This window comes from Phalaenopsis equestris, unplaced genomic scaffold, assembly GCF_001263595.1.
Source record: "Phalaenopsis equestris unplaced genomic scaffold, ASM126359v1 Scaffold000434, whole genome shotgun sequence".
NCBI lineage: Eukaryota > Viridiplantae > Streptophyta > Magnoliopsida > Asparagales > Orchidaceae > Phalaenopsis > Phalaenopsis equestris.
Window position 1 is genome coordinate 439,038 of NW_018164875.1, and position 18,368 is coordinate 457,405.

Genomic DNA, 18,368 nt, shown 5'->3' on the forward strand with positions numbered 1-18,368 from the left:
TTCCCCTAACCCGCGACAGTCGTTGTGCTCTCCCTCGAGCGAGAGCTGCTCGGGTGTGCCGTACTCTAGTTCCCGCGATTTCGTTTGAGCGTGGATCGATCGAGCGATGTCATGGCTCGCCGAACCCGAGCTTCTTCTCCTTTCCTCTGTCATTCGCTTTTGCGGCTCGCCTCTTCGATCTCCGCTTGGCGAGTCTCCAATCGAGGGTTTCCACCTGGCCGACGCTTCTCTTCCTCGAGGCCGAGCGTTCTTCTCATTTATGGTGTCGATTCTTTTCTCTCGCTCGATTGGTAGGCTAGGGCGGCAAACGATCGACATTCCTTTTCTTTTCTTTGCCTTTTGGCTTCCTGAGGATAGGGGGCTGTGTGAGAAAAAAAGGAGAAGTTTTTCTTTGGCTAAAAAAATAAGGGAGAGTGATTATTGAGAGAAGAGTTCTTTAGAAGAAATTCGGCATTTGCTTTCTTCCTCTTTCACGGTTAGCATACGGATCGACCCCTTTTGTTCGAAAGAACGAAAGAAGTTTTACTTCCTTTTACTTCCTCTCTGTCGTTCGAGGGATTTGCGGCTTGCAGAATTAAAAAATTGAGGAAGCTTTTGCGTAAGGCTTTTAGGAGAGATTTCTGTGGTGCTTTCTGCAATCTTATTTTAGAGCTTTGCTTTAAGTTTACACTAAAGAGGTATTTTTCTCCTCTCCTCTATTTTATATTATTTCGAATGACATGAAATCTGGAAGTCATTTCAAAAGTTGGAAAAACATGTTTGGGCTTATATTTTCGTTCCTATTTGCTGCCTCTGTTGTTGGAATACATGCTGAAGTCATTTCAAAAGTTGAAAAAACATGTTTGGGCTTATTTTTGTTCCTATTTATTGCCCCGGTTGTTGGAATACATGCTGAAGTCGTTTCAAAAGTTGAAAAAAAAAAATTTGGGCTTATATTTTCGTTCCTATTTGCTGCCTCTGCTGTTGGAATACATGTTGAAGTCATTTCAAAAGTTGAAAAAACATGTTTGGACTTTTTTTTTGTTCCTATTTGTGCCCCGGTTGTTGGAATACATGCTGAAGTCGTTTCAAAAGTTGAAAAAAAAAAATTTGGGCTTATATTTTCGTTCCTATTTGCTGCCTCTGTTGTTGGAATACATGCTGAAGTCATTTCAAAAGTTGAAAAAACATGTTTGGACTTATTTTTTTTTGTTCCTATTTGCTGCCCCTGTTGTTGGAATGCAAGCTGAAGTCATTTCGAAAGTTGAAAAAACATGTTTGGGCTTATTTTTGTTCCTATTTGCTGCCCCCGGTGGTTGGAATACATGCTAAAGTCATTTCAAAAGTTGAAAAAACATGTTTGGGCTTATTTTTGTTCCTATTTGCTGCCCCCGGTTGTTGGAATACATGCTGAAGTCATTTCAAAAGTTGGAAAAACATGTTTGGGCTTATATTTTTGTTCATATTTGTTGCCCATGTTGTTGGAACATATGCTGAAATATTTCTTAATGTTGAAAATTATATTTGGGGCTTATCTTGCTTCCTTTATTGCCCCGGTTGTTGGAATACATACTGAAGTCATTTCGAAAGTTGAAAAAACATGTTTGGGCTTATTTTTGTTCCTATTTGCTGCCCCCGGTGATTGGAATACATGCTAAAGTCATTTCAAAAGTTGAAAAAACATGTTTGGGCTTATTTTTGTTCCTATTTGCTGCCCCCGGTTGTTGGAATACATGCTGAAGTCATTTCGAAAGTTGAAAAAACATGTTTGGGCTTATTTTTGTTCCTATTTGCTGCCCCTGTTGTTGGAACATACGTTGAAATATTTCTTAATGCTGGAAATTATATTTGCGACATATCTTGCTTTCTTTATTGCCCCGGTTGTTGGAATACATGCTGAAGTCATTTCAAAAGTTGGAAAATCATGTTTTTGGGCTCAATTTTGCCTTCTTGTGGGAGGAAAGGGCTTGGTTATGGCTTCATGAAATTTTGTTTAAAAGACCCTATTTTAGTTCATTTAATGAGATCGGATTTAACTTCTTATTGGATTAAATGTTGGCTGAAAATATACCTATATTAAATGGAGATTTGGCTTTGATTCTTTTAGGGTTTTTCTGCCTTCATTTTTTAGCTGAATTGATTGGCTCGGTTTGGGGTTTTCTGCCTTCATTTTTGAGTTGAATTAATTGGCTCGATTTGGAATTTTCCGCCTTCGTTTTTTGAGTTGGATTAACTGGCTCAGTTCGGGATTTCCTACCATTGTTTTAAAGCTGGTTTATTTGGGGCTGGTTTGGTGGCATTTTATCTCTCTTTTTGGCTTTACCCGTGAGCTTGTTTGGGTTTGTTTGGAGCTGGTTTGGCGACTTGTGAAATAAAAAAAAAGTTTATATAATTTCATTTTGAAGAAAGTATGAGATTGATATAAATTTAATTCAATAGGGGTTTAGAAATGCGCAAAATTGACATTTGGAAAGGATATCCTCCTTGGGATTGATCCGATCATTTTCCTTTTAACGAATTTAAATGTTTTAGACCGATACATTCATGAGTTTTATTGATTTAACTTGATTTAAAAAAAAAAATAGATCAGTCTACTTTTCCGTTCTTTTTTTTTTTTAACGGTCAAGTTAAAAATGAGAATTTCCGATTTAATTATATTCAGAAATGATTTATAATCTCAAGAGAAAATGAGAGAAAATTAAAATTGAAATTTGAATTTTTTGGATGATAAAATCTAAAGAGGAGATAGAGTAACGAACAATCCGTTTTTTTTCTTTTACATAAGGAAAAGTGAATTACAAATTGGAAGACTAGTTGGAATCGGAAGAAATGAGAATTTAGATAACGATTGAGAGATTAGTGGATTTACACTGAGATCCCTTAAGCTTTGAATCAATCTAAAATCTAATTCCTTTAACTGGAATTGAAGCTCAACTCACAACTATTTTGCCAAAACTATGAGTTTACCCCTAGGTTTTAGAAGTCTGATAGCGAACTAAACTGGATCTATAGATGTTTGAGGGTTAGTGGAAAGACACTTGATTGATATTAGACACTTTCGGACACTTCAAGTTTAAACTAAAGTGCAGGCATCCTAGATCTTAAGAGCACAACTTAAGAGATAGTTTATCATCCTAATTTTCGAATGACCCTAAGAAATCCAATCATCTAACCTCAGTTTAGGAGATAAGTAGGACACTAGGCACGAGGGTGCACTAAATTGTGATTCATGACTGATTTAATTAAATCAAATAATGAAATTCTTACCTTAACTTGACCAAAACTGAAATCCAATGCTCCGGAATTTGAGTTTGTCCTACACTCAAATCCTCCTAGCAATTCGGGACATTTCAATATCACATATAAATTTTCTATTTAAATTTCCTATTCTTGGTCCTTTATATGTGATGTTGTATTTTATTTCATTTGTTTGTCTTTTTCTTATGATTTACCTGTTTCTGTTAAGTCTTTTTCAGGTCATACTTTCCTCTTTTATACAGCGCATAATAGCTAAATTTAAAGGAGCAATGAACCTACCAGGTGTACATGTTTAATTTATATTACAGCATTTTATTTTTCTAGCATGTTATATTATTTTTATATCCTGTTATACTATTTATAGAATGTTATACTCTTCTTTCAGCATGTTATACTGTCTTTCCTCTTTACTGTACAGTATATTGTTACTTTTCTTTCACACTGCATGTTTTATTGCTTATTTTTTTTGTACTATGTCTTAGTATAGAATAACCTAGTGGTTATGTATATTTTCAAAACTAAAACTAAACCAGGAGGTGCTACTACGAGAGGCTCGGAGCAAACATCGTGGTCAGCATGGCAAGGGATAACTTCAAGACGAATCTGCAGCAGCAAAACACATTCACATCACCCATCACTTTCTTTAGTTTAAATAACAACCCACAGGATCTTTTCTTTAGGCTTTTTGCACAACTCTGTTGTGTAATTATAAGTCCTAACGCTTTAGGATTCTGAGGTTACCATGCGGTACGGTGTAAATCCTCTTATCTTTTTAGGTTATTTGCACAGTTCGATATTGTGTAAACATAAATCCTAAATCTTAAATAATTTGCAGGATTGAAATATCAAATAAGTATCACTTCAAAGACATAAAATCGAACATTAGGATAGTTGGGACATTCCCAGGGTTTCTCCTGGATCTATGATATCTCCTACTTTTCTTCTCTTTGGATTCCTTAAATAACTGTTCCTATTTTGAGTCATTCTCATTTGATTTTCCCATGTACAATCGTGAAAACCTAAACTTTGAAATCTTGAAAGCAAAACCACATGATCTTAATCGAGAGTTTTTTTAAATGATTTCGATCATTTAAGATGTAATTAACTATCGGGGATTGCCTCTATAGGGAACCTGGAACCTAGATAAAATAAACCCTATCTAATTTTTTATGTTAGGTAGGGGAACTTGTTGGCCTTTTTATAAAAATATTTCGTAGACTAAAACGGATGTCACGAATTCTTTAGTCTAGGTGATTGAATCTCTATTACAAGTGATATATTTATTCTTCGGGATAAGTGTATTACTTGTAGTATTGTATTCAATCATCTAAACTATTTAAAATGTGAGACCCGTTTGGTCTCACTTATTTTAAAATTAAAATGTTACATTTAAAAAAATCAAAAAGGTTATATTTATATTTAAATTATTTTGAAAATCACAAAATCATTCACTTTTCCAAACTAACGAAAGTTAAATAAAACGGCCGACAACGTTTTAACTAAATTCAAAACTCCAATTCATGTCCTTCGGATCGATAATGGTTGTAAATTTTTTAACTCTATTTTGAGTAAATTCTTGATGAGTAAAGACATCCTTCACCATAAATCGTGTGGACACTCATCAACAAAATGAGGTAGCAAAGAGAAAAAATCGTCACCCCCTCGACGTTGCTCACCCTTTTATGTTTCAATCTAATGTCACGAAATGGTTTTAGAACGATGTCATTGTGATTGCCACCTATCTCATTAATAGAGTCTCCTCTAAAATTCACAAATTCTGAAGCATCTTAACCGTCGTGATGTCATGCTTCCCTTCCAATAGGGTCTTCTCCACATTAGATCCAAAAATTTTTTGGTTGCATTGCCTTTTTTCAGTACATTGCCATCACTCAGAGTAAACTTGATCCCAGATCCATAAAATGTATCTTCCTAGAATACTCTGCCACTAAAAAGGGATATCAGTGTCTTGATCCTAACACAAATAAAATCTATGTGAATGTTGATGTTTCCTTCTTTGAAAGTATTGCACATTTTCCTAGCTCGGCCAAAAGTGAGGGGGAGCTTGAGTTTTTAGACACGCACCCTTATCCTAATCATATGGATGTTCCCCCCATTGTTTGTGCCCTGTTTCGTTGAGTGCACCATCTCCCTCTCCCACTATCTGTGTCTACACTCGACACACATGTCCCAATGCTCCTACTCTAGAGCACATTACCCCTTACAGAATCTTGACTCTACTCCAGGCAACATCCTCATTACAATCCCTCCTCCGAATGAGGAGGTGAGTTCTCCGAGTAAGGCACGCAACCAGATATGCTCCCTCTATTTTATGTCAAAATATGTCTCATTCCATAGGTTACAGAACATTTGCTACTGCCCTGACGAACGACCAGATCTCGGCTACTATTGAGGTTGCTCTTGCTGATCCAGCTTAGAAAACAACAGTAATGGAGGAGATGAATGCCCTTTAGCAGAACTATATGTGGGATGTCGTGGACCATCCTCGGGGTAAGAAAGTTGTATGGTGCTGATGTATTTTTAGCACCAAGTTCAATTGTGACAGATCATTTGAAAAGAAAGTTTAGATGTTAAATGTGTGAATACATAAGAATTGGGCTGTATGTATGTAAATGGCCCATATACATGTATATACAGCCAAATAAATGCATTTATATATACCTGGACATAGGATCGTTATCGCAACCCAAGAAAATTCTACTTCGTAATTTCTTTTTCATGATTGCAATAGCCAGAGAGGCAGCATCCTGTTATTCAGAAAATAAGACCAGAAAGGTTCAAAACTATAACTTTAAATTCAAATAAAATAAAAAAAAGATAAGAAAAATGGAATATCAGCTTAAATTTATCACCTCATAGTGAATGAGATTGAGAATACCGTCTGGATGAATATCAACTGTGCCTTTCTTTAGATAATAAAAATGAGCACCTCTATCAGCATTTTGTTCATGGTCAAGAAAGTGCAAAGCAAAATGGAATATGGTGCCTCATCAAACATTAATGAAAATTGCAGTTAGAAATAAACTTAGGGCCCGTTTGAGATTGCTTTTATTTTTTGTTTTTTATTATTTATTTTTATTTTATTTTATTTATGTTTAATTTAATTTTAAACATGTTTAATTGAGGTAAAATATCTTTAAAAACACTTGGAAATTTTTAGAAATTTTAAGTGTTTTTAAGAAAAATTAAATTTATTTTAAAAAAATAAAATATATAAAAATTATATCGATCAAATATATTTTCAAAAATAAAAGAAAAAATAAAAATGATAGTAAATGGGCCTTTAGTTTTACTCAAGAATTTGTAAGTGTTAAAAAAAGGATATATAAAGTCCAGCCAATCTCAGGACACAACCACCAGCATCCAGGACTGCATTTTCTGCTTTCAGAAGAACATCTGTGCGAGGACTTCTACCGAGTGGTACTACAGGGTAGTCCTACAGAATGAAATCAATAAAGATGATTAATTTTTTCATCACATTAGCATAAGAACGCTTTAAGAAAGGTTCCAATAAGAAAAATACATAGGAATTGGGTGGTCCGTATGTAAAAATTGAAGCTTGGGTGATTGATATGTTAATACATTGAAATTAGGTGGTATGTAAAGGCCCCAAAGGTAAAGAGAAATTTACATACCTACCACCTAATTCCTATGTATTAACATATCAATCACCTAAACATCAACTCGGGCACCAAATTTATGCCAAAAACATAAAAATCGGGTGTTCTGTATGTACATATTGAAGTTTGAGTTTTAATACATAGGGATTGGTAGGTACGTATGCCCAAACGTAAAAAATAATGAAAAACTGCAGCTAATTTAGAAGATGTTATCATACTTGAATATAGTGTCCACGTTGAATACAATTTTCAACCCTTTTGTCATTTGCATGCATGAAGTTCTCCCTTTGCCACTAAAACTAAAATTTATGGTCCAAAATTAGCTTTTTTTTTTTTATCAAAGAAGAGTAATTCTCCCATATCATGAATTTTCATAATTCTTTTCCTTAATATAATACAAAAATGAGATCAAGAGTAGTATTCCGGCCTAAATACATTCACGTTAACATCCCGGGCATGATTACAATTAGGTAACTCCTTCCATCCACCATCTTTCAAAAACATCCCCGCTTGCAAAGAGATCATGATCAAACAATAAATTTTCCAAGGCTTTCTGCTTATATGAGGAATTTCAGGGAAAAAAAATCCAGGAAATCCCAACTCCACGTATGTTCTGCGGTAGACTCCTACTTGGTGAGTCATAGTCATGACATCAAAATAGCAATAATGATATAAAGACAACTCATTTTTACCTTGATTCGTGAAACATGTTACTTCTTGCGGCAATGTTCATAACCAGTTCATTTTTTTTTTTTCAATAAAAAAGTTCGGCTAAAGATATTCTTTTGGCTAAAATTGCATGGCTGAAATTAGCTCAGAGTTTATAAAAGTGCTAAATTAGCCCGGTCTTTTATATTGGCTCATTTCGTCTCTGAGTTTATAAAAATGCTAAATTAGTACCCGGACCCTTTTAATAAGATTAACATAGTCCTCAATGTGCACCATTTCAACCCATATTAAAAAAGACTGGCGATTAAATTGAGATGTTTATAAACTCTGGGACTGAAATAACTCCCGACAAAATGTTAGGGGACAATTTTCACACTTTTCTCAAAAAGAAATTGACACAAGAAATTCATTAAATGATTTTGATCTGAAATGGTTCAAAGATATAAATAAGGTTAGCTCACAGTGCTGTATTTTTGTCTGGGTCCTTCGTGTTGGCATACCATTCCTCAGCCTAATTAAACTTCCCAAACTTAATTTTAGCAAGTATATCATTTCTCTAATGTATAAGGTTGCAGGCAGCAATAGAAAATATGCTATAACCCATTGAATTTTTTTCATGAAGAGGAGTGAGAACAATAATGTTACACAAATGATGTATGGAGACACTTCTTAAATACCACCCAATTCCTATCTATTTACATATCTAACACCTAAATTTTACTTCTTACATTCCTAGCACACAAATACGCCATATCACATAAAAACACCGTTTTTACATTTTCCTAAAAAAAAAAATTGACAAGAGAAAATGCATTTGATCTAAAATGGTTCGAAGGTACATTTGAAGTTAGCTCACATCGCTGTATTTTTGTCATGGTCCTTGGTTTTGGCACACCAATCCTCTGCCTAAATATTAAACATAATTTTATCAAGTATATAAGGACCATTTCTCTAATCTGTGAGGTTGCAGGCAGCAAGAGAAAACAGGCAATAACCGATCGATTTTTTGTGTGAAGGGCGGTAAGAACAATAATGTTACACAAACAATGCATGTAAACATTTTTATAATACCACACAATTCCAGTGTATTTACATATCACGTAAATTTTACTTCTCACGTTTCTACCATACAAATACGTTATATCACATCAAGAATACAATCATTTAAACTTTTAAAATGTGTAATACATCTTTTCATGCATAAGTAAGGTGGTAAGCACGTAAAAATTGAAGTTCAAGTGTTAGATATGTAAATATATAAGAATTGAGCGGTATGTGTGTAAATCTTCCAAAAAAAAATAATATCAGAAGATCAACGATACAAGGCAGAAATTGCACCTCATCGCACAGTGCTTCATCATTGCAGTCATATACAGCAGTGCTTGATGTGAATAGAAAAGAACCTTTGCCACTCCAATTTGATATGGCCAGTCTGCGTAATAATTTTAACTCAATTTGAGTCAAACACATGCTTTTGTGAAATTCATACACCCAAACAAGCTCTCTCAACTAAATAAAATAAGCTTGCCTAAAGCTTAACAATGTAAGTATTATCCATGTAGCCATCAAATACCATCTTGAGTTGAAATAATTCTTTTTTTTAAGTTCAAACTAGAATCAAGGGCAGTTTGGTTGTAAGTATTTATGATGAATCCGTATTTAGAATGTACTGTAGATCAAATACATCGCACTTTGAGTTTGAGATTTATTTGGTTAATTGTAAAAATACAAGTGGTATGTATGTAAATTATATATATATATATATATATATAATTTTTTATTTTTTAATTTTTATTATTATTATTTTTTTTGTTTGATTGGCTATAAACTAAAATCAATTATAGGGCACAAACTTGCTGACAAGAGAGAAAAACTACTACTGTTAACAGCATCGGCACATTAGCTTCCATTGAATCTCGAAAGTAAAATTAAAGAGGAGTTATTTGTTTGCACTCAACAATATAAATCATACTATTTTTATCAATGAAAATTAGACAAATAATAAAGTGTAATTCAAAAAAACTGAAATTCTAAAAATAACATTACCGAACATCAGCAGGGTAATCTGCAGTTCTAGATGGAGGAGCACAAAAAATAATATTAGAATACTCCCCATCACTTTTTCCTTTCAAAGATGGTTTAATACCAAGCTTCACCAATTCATCATGATGTTCTGTAGTCATTGTCTGTCCAAAAATATGGCTGCCAGGGTAATCCTGTTCAAAGGAAAAAATGGAAGTTCCCATCACTGAAGCACCATATGAGCTTTTTATAATAGGAAGATTTACATACAAACCATTCAATTTCTAAGTATTTACATATCTAACACAAAATTCAATTTTTACATACATGCAGCATTACCTATGCCTGAAAGGTGCATTTCACTTTTAAAAATTAAAATGGTGGAATTTTTTATGTGACATGAAAATTTGGATAATATGAATGTAAAAAAATAAAGTTTAGGTGTTAGATAGAATTAGGTGGTATGTATGTAAATGCCCCTTTATGATATTACATGATAAATGAAAAAACAATTTTAAACAAAAAAAAAACTACTCCCAACCATGGAAATCGCTACCATTTGATGAATGGCGAACAAGCAAGTACAAGGTTCTCGCTTGATTGTAGAATTTAATTGAGAATTAATACAAGGCTACAAAGTCAGGTAAATTAGAGGGCCCAAGGATAATCAAGAGTTTCGAACATAATTTTTATTGGTATGGGTTAAATTAGTGTGAAAAGGCCACAATTGGTCGACCAAAGTGAATAGTATGTACAAGCCTATAAAATTGAGACTCAGTCGTGGTTGCGATCACTTTTATTTTTTGTTTTGCAATTTTTTTATTTTTATTTTATTTGTATTTGTATTTTGATTTAAATTAAAATATATTTGATTAGCTAGTTATTGTTAAAAACACTCAAAACATCTTATAGATATTTTGATTGCTTTAAAAATAAATAAATAACAAATTGATTTTTTTTTAAGCAAAAAAAAATGAAAACATATAAAATTTATACTAACCAAATATACCTTCAAAAATAAAAGAAAAAATGATGTCAAACGGACCTTTAATATTACCTCAAACAGTCTTAAAAGAATATGAACTAGATCCCATGCAATAAAGAAAGTCTGCCAACATCTCAACATCTCAACATCTCAAATAATATTGTCAAACATTACAAATCAATGGCAACATACATGAGAAATTCACACTGGAAGAAGCAGCAAGCTAAGCTATAGTTTTCCTATTCTGGCTTATATTTCCAATTGAGGTAACTTATTTTTCTTCCCCTATAACTACAGCACCAGTACATACACATTGGGCTTCTAAAAACTTGCAAATTTCTGCACGCTTGTTTGGCAATATTTTGAGTGTGTGCGTTGTTGGGTGCGGGTGTGGAGTATTTATGCAGTTGGTAGAAAAAATTGCACAGTTCAACGGTCCCATTTTCTGAACTAAAACATATACTAAACAATAGCAATCAAACCTTCAGCCATTTTTCAGCGACCAATTTTCCAAGTACGCCTGGCCCAACAATTAACAAACCACTTTCACCCATGAAACTGGGCGATGAAGTTTTTGAAACTATGCTGCTGGAAGTGCCTGCAAAAGAACCTACCAAATCATTATTAATAATGAAATTGCTAAAACAAACTGCAATTAACTTTGAGTTCAAGCAATGATAGAGAAAAAGGAACAGTCATGACAACCATGAAAAAATAAATGCTAAAAAGATACAAAAATAATCACTAACTAAAACCAACCTTATGTTTTATTTCAAGGATGGTTTACATAAATACCACTCAATTCGTATGTATTTACATATCTAACACCTAAACTTCAATATTTATGTACATGCTACCTAAGCATGTGTGAAGCCCCTCAAGTAGAATTAAGTTGAACTCTTAAACATCAAGATGTCTTCTGGCGTAATAGTTGGAGTTTAAACAAAAACTACAAAGTTAAGCGTGCTCATGCCAGAGCACTCCTATGATGGGTGACCTCCTAGGAAGTTACACTAATGGGACAAAACCATGAGACCAAAGCGAACAATATCTCGATGGCTGAGAGTTCGGACTCTTCTAGCATAAAAAGGTGGATTTCACTTTTAAAAGTTAAAATAGTGGCATTCTTTATGTGATGTGAAAGAATTGGGTGGTATAAAAGTAAAAAATAAAGTTTGGATGTTAGATTTGTAAATATAAAAGATTTGGGTTGTATATATATAAATGCCCCTAATTTCTAACATTCTCCTACTAAACTATAGTTGACTTTTATGGCAAGCTATTTTGTTTATTCATGGTATGTTGGTATGAGTTTTAAAATTGAAAGAAATTTATTTAAGACTAAAGTGCACATCCATTTTATCATGTTGAATAAAAAAATACAAATCCCTTCCAACAGTCAAGGGCATTATTTTCCAAAGAGAAAAACAAACATAAAGCCTTAATAAGACATTTTCTCAAAAATCAACACATTGAAATCAATAATATGCTACAGAAAAGCTGCATATCTAGTTCATAAAAATGGCATATAACGACTAGGATTAAGAGAAAATGCATTATATAATAAGATAGCGGATAAATTGCACTTTTTTAAATATATCAATCAACAAAATAATAAGAAGAATATACAATAGTGTGCATGTCAGATTCGAGTGTTCACTTTGCCCTAAATAAAATAATGTGACACGTCATTCTTGCACCTAATCCTAACCGTCCATCTATCACAAATATCCTTTCATCAAGCCTAAATGGATCAAACACTTTGAACCAATCGACACGAGTTGTTTATCACCTTGCAGAACACGGTGACTAACTAGGCTTATCCGTAGCCATTCACTCTAATCCGACCACCTCAACCTAACAATTTAAGTAGATGGCCTTCCATAACTACCACAATAGCATACCCAAGTGATTTTCCTAAAAGTTTTCCATACAATCAAAAGACAAAATGGCGGTCACACCAAAAACCTAACAGAATAGTGGGTGATTCATGAATGCTCATAAGAGATGTAGTGAATTTCACATTGTATATGTAGGCAAAGACCATTGAACAACTAAAACCTTGCATTTTTTTGTTAAGCATTATTTTATCATTTTCTTTAAGCACTTAAATCATGTGACTAGTAGTCCTGCAAAAACTCAATTTAATTTATTTCGCATGACCAAGGTTAAACCGTGATTGAGCATGCACTGATGCTATTCACCAATTAGCACATATCTAATTACATTTGCATAAATCAAATTAAAAATAGGATAAAAATAATACAATAAATTAACTAAATTTATTAATTAGGGTTTCTATAATTTAGAATAAAAATGCAAATATGGTAAACTAATTTCAAGAGAATTTTACCCGGACAACGGATTTGTAATTATGGATGTGCATCTTAAAAAGTAAAATGATCAAAAGAAAAAATTTTCCCAAGAATATTAATCTTCCAAAATGGGAGATAGTAAATTGGAATTCATAGTTTAACAGAACTTTATTTAAAATAAGATAGCTACTTAAATTAAGAAAATTTATATACAAGTTTTGAAATCATAAATAAATAACCTTGGTGTTGGGTGGAAAGTGACAAAATTTGAAGAAGGAGAAAAATGTCCTTCTAATGATTAAGGAATAAATCCTATTGAGGCTAAAAATGATTGTAAGGAAACTACAAGTTTTACAAAGAGAATAGCAGACTAAAAATTTTAATGGAAAGTACAAGTTTTACAAAGAGAATAGCAGACTAAAAATTTTAATGTTTAACGTAATAAACTAAGTATCGAGTACAAAATGAGATATATAATATTACATGCAAAACTTATTAAAGGACTCTGCCCAGGTTAGATGAATTAGAAGCAAATATAAATAAAATCTTAAATAAATATGAAGACGTCAATGAAAGATGGAAATAGCATTTTGAAAAATTATTGGTGTGAATGTTAGGGGTGAAATCCACATAAAAGAGCTCAATGAAAGCAAAAATGAAGTATAATTTAGATTAATCCAAGAGAAATAAGCTAATCATCCATCAAATCCTTAAAAATAGAAGTACATAATTTGCTAATAAATTGTTGGACATTATTTTGGTTAAAAACAGCTACTACAGTTTTTAGGAACACTAAACTATGTAGCCGATTTTTATAAAAATTTAGTCATAGATGCAACATCATTATTTGAAAAATTAAAAAAGAATTCACGGTGGAAAGATATCCATAATGAAGCCATTCAAAAAATGAAACATGGGAAAAATTTTACATTGCTAAACCTGCCTAATTCTAAAGATATTTAGAATAGTTGAAATTGATGCTTTGAATATAGGATACTTTGGTATCCTTAAACAACAATATTTACCTTAAGAGAATGAAACCCTACTCAAATAAATACTTTGTGATTAAACAAGAAATGTTAATCATCATAATATATATAACCAAATTTCAAGATAAATTTCTTAATAAAAAAATTTTACTTCGAAAAACAACAGTTAAATCTATCATAAAAAAAGTTGTTTATAGTTTAATTTATAAACAAATATTTGTTATTTGGCAAACGCAATTATTTATTATGGACTCAAATATTAGATATATTACTAATAAAATAATTATATACTTGACTTTCTAACTAATAAATTTTCATAAGGAGAATCATGGGTGGATTGACCCAAAAGAGAAAGTCCCCATGGATTCCCCTAATAGAGGAGGTCGTGGAGGTAATCCTTCACGAGAGGGAGAAGAGTACGGATTCCCCTAATAGAGGAGGTCGTGGAGGTAATCCGTATAAGGAGAAAATTACTCTCATGAAGGTCAATTTGACCTTCGAGAATATATATACAGGATTTTTGTTTATTTACAACTATTTATTTTTGTTTATTTTGTTTTAAACAACTAGGTATAAATGAGATCAGAGCTATATCAGGTTAATTTGTTCAAAATAATTAAATCAATAAACTAAATTATCCCAAAAAATCAATACAACGGTATTATTATTCTAAAACTGCCCTCAAGATCTTCTTTTTGAGAAAACCGTTGTTAGATATCAGCATGTTTACGATGAATCCTAAATCTATGATGAATTATAAAGGGCTAATTTAAACATCAAATCTAATAAACTCTACATAGAATGATAATATACTTTATGATAGCACAAATTAGGCATAATTTTGCTACACATGTAGCCAAAATAATTATATAGAGATTCAATAAAATTTTAAAAGTTTGGTAGAATAGTTGTTTTACCCAAACTATAAAAAAAAATATTTGTTTGATGAAACAAATCTTGAAGACATTAAATTTTTTGATATGGAAACTATCTATACTTTAATTTGTATCATCCTAAAGCAATTCATTGGATTGGTACCCGATCATGACAAATAAATCAAATCATTATTACAAAAACTTATATGTCCAACTTTAAGCTACTTAAGATGGTATAAAGATATTCTCCTAAGAAATAAAACTCGAAGATGCGGAACATTATCATTGAAAATAAAACTTTATAGAATGACTATCTAGTATTTTTGTTAAAAAGGCACTTAATGATCCACAAACAAGAGCAATTCTTTGTGAAATCCTTACATATAATAGATATGTAAAGACCTATATTCAAACTAGACTAGATCAAATCAAACTCAATCAACAGCTTAAGAGATGAATAATTTTAGAAAGATGACAACTAGTGATTTTTACAAATAATCGCATGTGATATTTCAATAAAGAAATATATCATAAATAAATAAATAACCTTCAAACAAATTCAATAAAAAAAAATTTCGATAAAAAATAGAAATATCTGCAAACTTCTTTCTCCTTTCCTACAAATTCTAAGAAAAAAATTAAGGAAAAAATTTTCAAAAATTAATTAATATAAGTGCGATCATATCGGCCATCATGCTAATAAATGTAATGTCAATAACAAATTGAATTACCAAAAAATTGATGAAGGATTAAGACAAACTCTTACAAAAATTATTTAAACTGACTCTAAATCATCAAAATCGGAAGAATTCAATACCCATTCCTCTAAAAATTCATAAAATAAAGCTTGTTGTAATAATTTTAAATAAACATAATATTATAAAAGCATAATAAAAATGTCATAGTTACTCACTCTAACAAATAATCAAAAGAACATCCAGTTATTAATTATAAACCACTAAACCAAATTTTTAAATAGATAAGTTATCCAATCTCTAATACAAGTTCAATGAAATTTTTCTTAATGGATGGATGCATGAATAGCATTAAGAAAACATTAGAATTTACATATTGAATTTTAACTTTACTGATACTTTATGGAAAATAATTTATATTGACTTAAAACTCAAGCGAGTTTTGATTTTCAAGATAATTAGTTAGCCTAGAGCCATCATCATCAAGGAGATATCGAACAAATAGTTTGAAAAGAATATGGGATTTAGGAGAGTGCTAATTGACTTCTAAAACTTTACTTCATCTCTAGAGTTCTCCACTAAAGCAACTTTAGGATTATCCTTAAAAAAAAAAAATAATGTTGTCGAACATAAATTAGAACAAGGAAAGATATATAAAATAGCAGTTTAGCCCAAAGCATTTGATGAATCTTGGCATATATGAAATCTAAATGTCTTGAAGATGTCATCAATGGAGCCCTCTTGGAAGCGCGTAAATGAAAGGATTTGGGAAGGCTAGCCATCTTCAAAAGCTCCACAAAAAAGACATCCTATTCTGAATACAAGTCCTTATTTCCAAATGAGAAAATATATACTGCAGAAAAATGATAAAGGTTCCACATAGAATGTCGGATGAAGGTTTACTTTCTATACTATTTGAAACTTTAAAGAGGCGCAAGTCTAAGGGAACTAATGCAGGTCCTAATAGTGGATCATCTTTTCAGAAGTAATAAGGATTGTTGGATGTTGGATCACAGTAATCAATTTATTGATGTGATGGAATCCCTCAGGTAAGTTTTTTATCAAGGATGCCTTAGAAATGAAACCTTTTTGTTGGAGTTAGCAAGCTTGGCATTCATCCGATGGCTGTGAAAGCAAACATTGTTTCCAAGTTATCTTGCTTAGTAAAAAAATGTCTATAATATAGTGTTTCCATGATCAAATTGCAACAAATTGAAGTTATTGTGGCTTCCTTGGAAACATCTATAATGACTATCTACTAATGTCTATAAATACTCCCTTCATAGGCTATGGAGTGCTCTTTTCTTTCTCAGAGAAGGAATTTCTGAACCCCATCTCATGATAAAAAATTCTGAAGGGAAATCAAACAGAGAAATATATAGAGACTAATAAAGCTTATTTCAACGATCTCTAAAAACCTAATTCTTGTACTTCCGCATCTAATCCTAAAATATTGACAAATATCATCTTCATCAGGATCAATTTCCAATCCTTCTTTTTTTTCCTGAATGCTCATAGTAATTCCAATTAGCATTTTCTTAACTCATATAAACAACGGTGAATACAACATGTGAGAATATTAATAAATTCATAGTTTCTGAACAAAAAATTTAAAGCCCAACCAAATCATTTCCCAAACGATGATCTATTAATGAAATAATCATAACCGGACGTATAATTATACCTTCTAGATCTAAAACCTCAACAAATTTCTGGTGACAATCTCACACTGTCGCTAAATACTATAATGTATCACGGAGGCGAATGAATTGTTGGTTTCACAGAAATTGAAGCAGCAAAGAGGCGAGCAGTGGTAACCTATAGCATGAGAGGCGGCGGGCAAAGGTCGGGAAGGCAGAGCTATCAGCCTGAGCCGACGGTCCCCAACGACGGAGTGACAGTTTCCGTAGCGAACGAGTACAGATTCCGGTAACAGCGACAAGGCGCGAGACGACGAGCTGCAGGAGAACAGGGATAATCCGTGTGGCGGCGCGCGTGTTGCAGTAAAAGGCATGGCAGAACACTGCTCGAAAGAAGAATGTGGAGCTTTTTCCGCCCTGACCAATAAAATTTTATCCACTTGTCCACGTAGAGTACCCCCACATATGTCGAGGAAGACATTCAAAAATACTCTCAGGTGTTTTTTCTTCAACATTTTCGCTGCTCGTTCGTTTCCCTCGTTCGCTAGCTTCGAAGTCGTGAGACGATGGCGTTTGATGATCCGGAGTATGCGCAGGCCGAAGAGAGCTCAAGAACAGTATCAGAATAGGTTGAGAAAACAGAGGTTGAGCAGCCAATGAAGTCAAAGAAGCAGAGGAAGAAGAAGGAGGCGAAGAGGATGAAGGAGGGCATAGAAGGGAAAACTTGTCCTGGTATTTGTCATCATTTTATTCTCAGGTTGTTTTTAGGTTATTAGTTTGATTATTATTGGGTTATTCTTGAGTTACTCTGAAGCGTAATACTTATTGACAGCTATTCCATGTTATTCATGTGTTATTTTTAAATTATTTCGTAGGTTATTTGTAAGTTAGGCGTATCTTATTCACTGGTTAAACCTATGTTATTTTTAGGTTATTTTTCAGGTTATTCGTAGGTTATTTTTGGGTTATTTTTAAGTTAACTCGTGGGTTATTTTTAGTTTATTCTCACGTTATTCCTGGATTATTTTTAGTATATAGTTTTGTTAATTTTGAAGTGATGCGTAGGTTATTTTTAAGTTATGAACAAGTTATTACTAGGTTATTCCTGACTGATTTTGATGATATAACGTACAAATAACCTACGAATAATCTGACATAACCTAAAAATATCATAGGAATAACCTATGAATAACCTGTGAACCTGAGTTATTTTTAGGTTATTTTTAGGTTATTTTTTTAGGTTATATCAGGTTATTTGTAGGTTATTTGAACGTTATTTTTAGTGTATTGTTTTGTTAATTCT

The 18,368-nt window shown here is 32.5% G+C and overlaps 1 protein-coding gene across 2 annotated transcripts in view; it reads right to left on the reverse strand.

The window, feature by feature from the left end:
• The window catches only part of LOC110027634, a 21,222-nt gene extending 3,723 nt beyond the window's left edge, over nucleotides 1-17,499 (reverse strand). Inside the window, exons 1-7 of one of the 2 annotated variants that reach the window (XM_020729143.1) lie at nucleotides 17,244-17,499; nucleotides 11,034-11,149; nucleotides 9,591-9,760; nucleotides 8,883-8,976; nucleotides 6,581-6,691; nucleotides 6,108-6,197; nucleotides 5,917-6,002 (exon numbers count right to left, since the gene is read on the reverse strand). In XM_020729143.1, the coding sequence (XP_020584802.1) occupies nucleotides 5,917-6,002; nucleotides 6,108-6,197; nucleotides 6,581-6,691; nucleotides 8,883-8,976; nucleotides 9,591-9,760; nucleotides 11,034-11,149; nucleotides 17,244-17,439 (863 nt within the window). In that variant the 5' untranslated portion in view covers nucleotides 17,440-17,499. Of the gene's footprint in view, nucleotides 1-5,916; nucleotides 6,003-6,107; nucleotides 6,198-6,580; nucleotides 6,692-8,882; nucleotides 8,977-9,590; nucleotides 9,761-11,033; nucleotides 11,162-17,243 lie in introns of both variants that reach the window. The other variant, XM_020729142.1, reaches the window with a different exon arrangement.
• Between the last annotated feature and the right edge of the window lie 869 nt (nucleotides 17,500-18,368).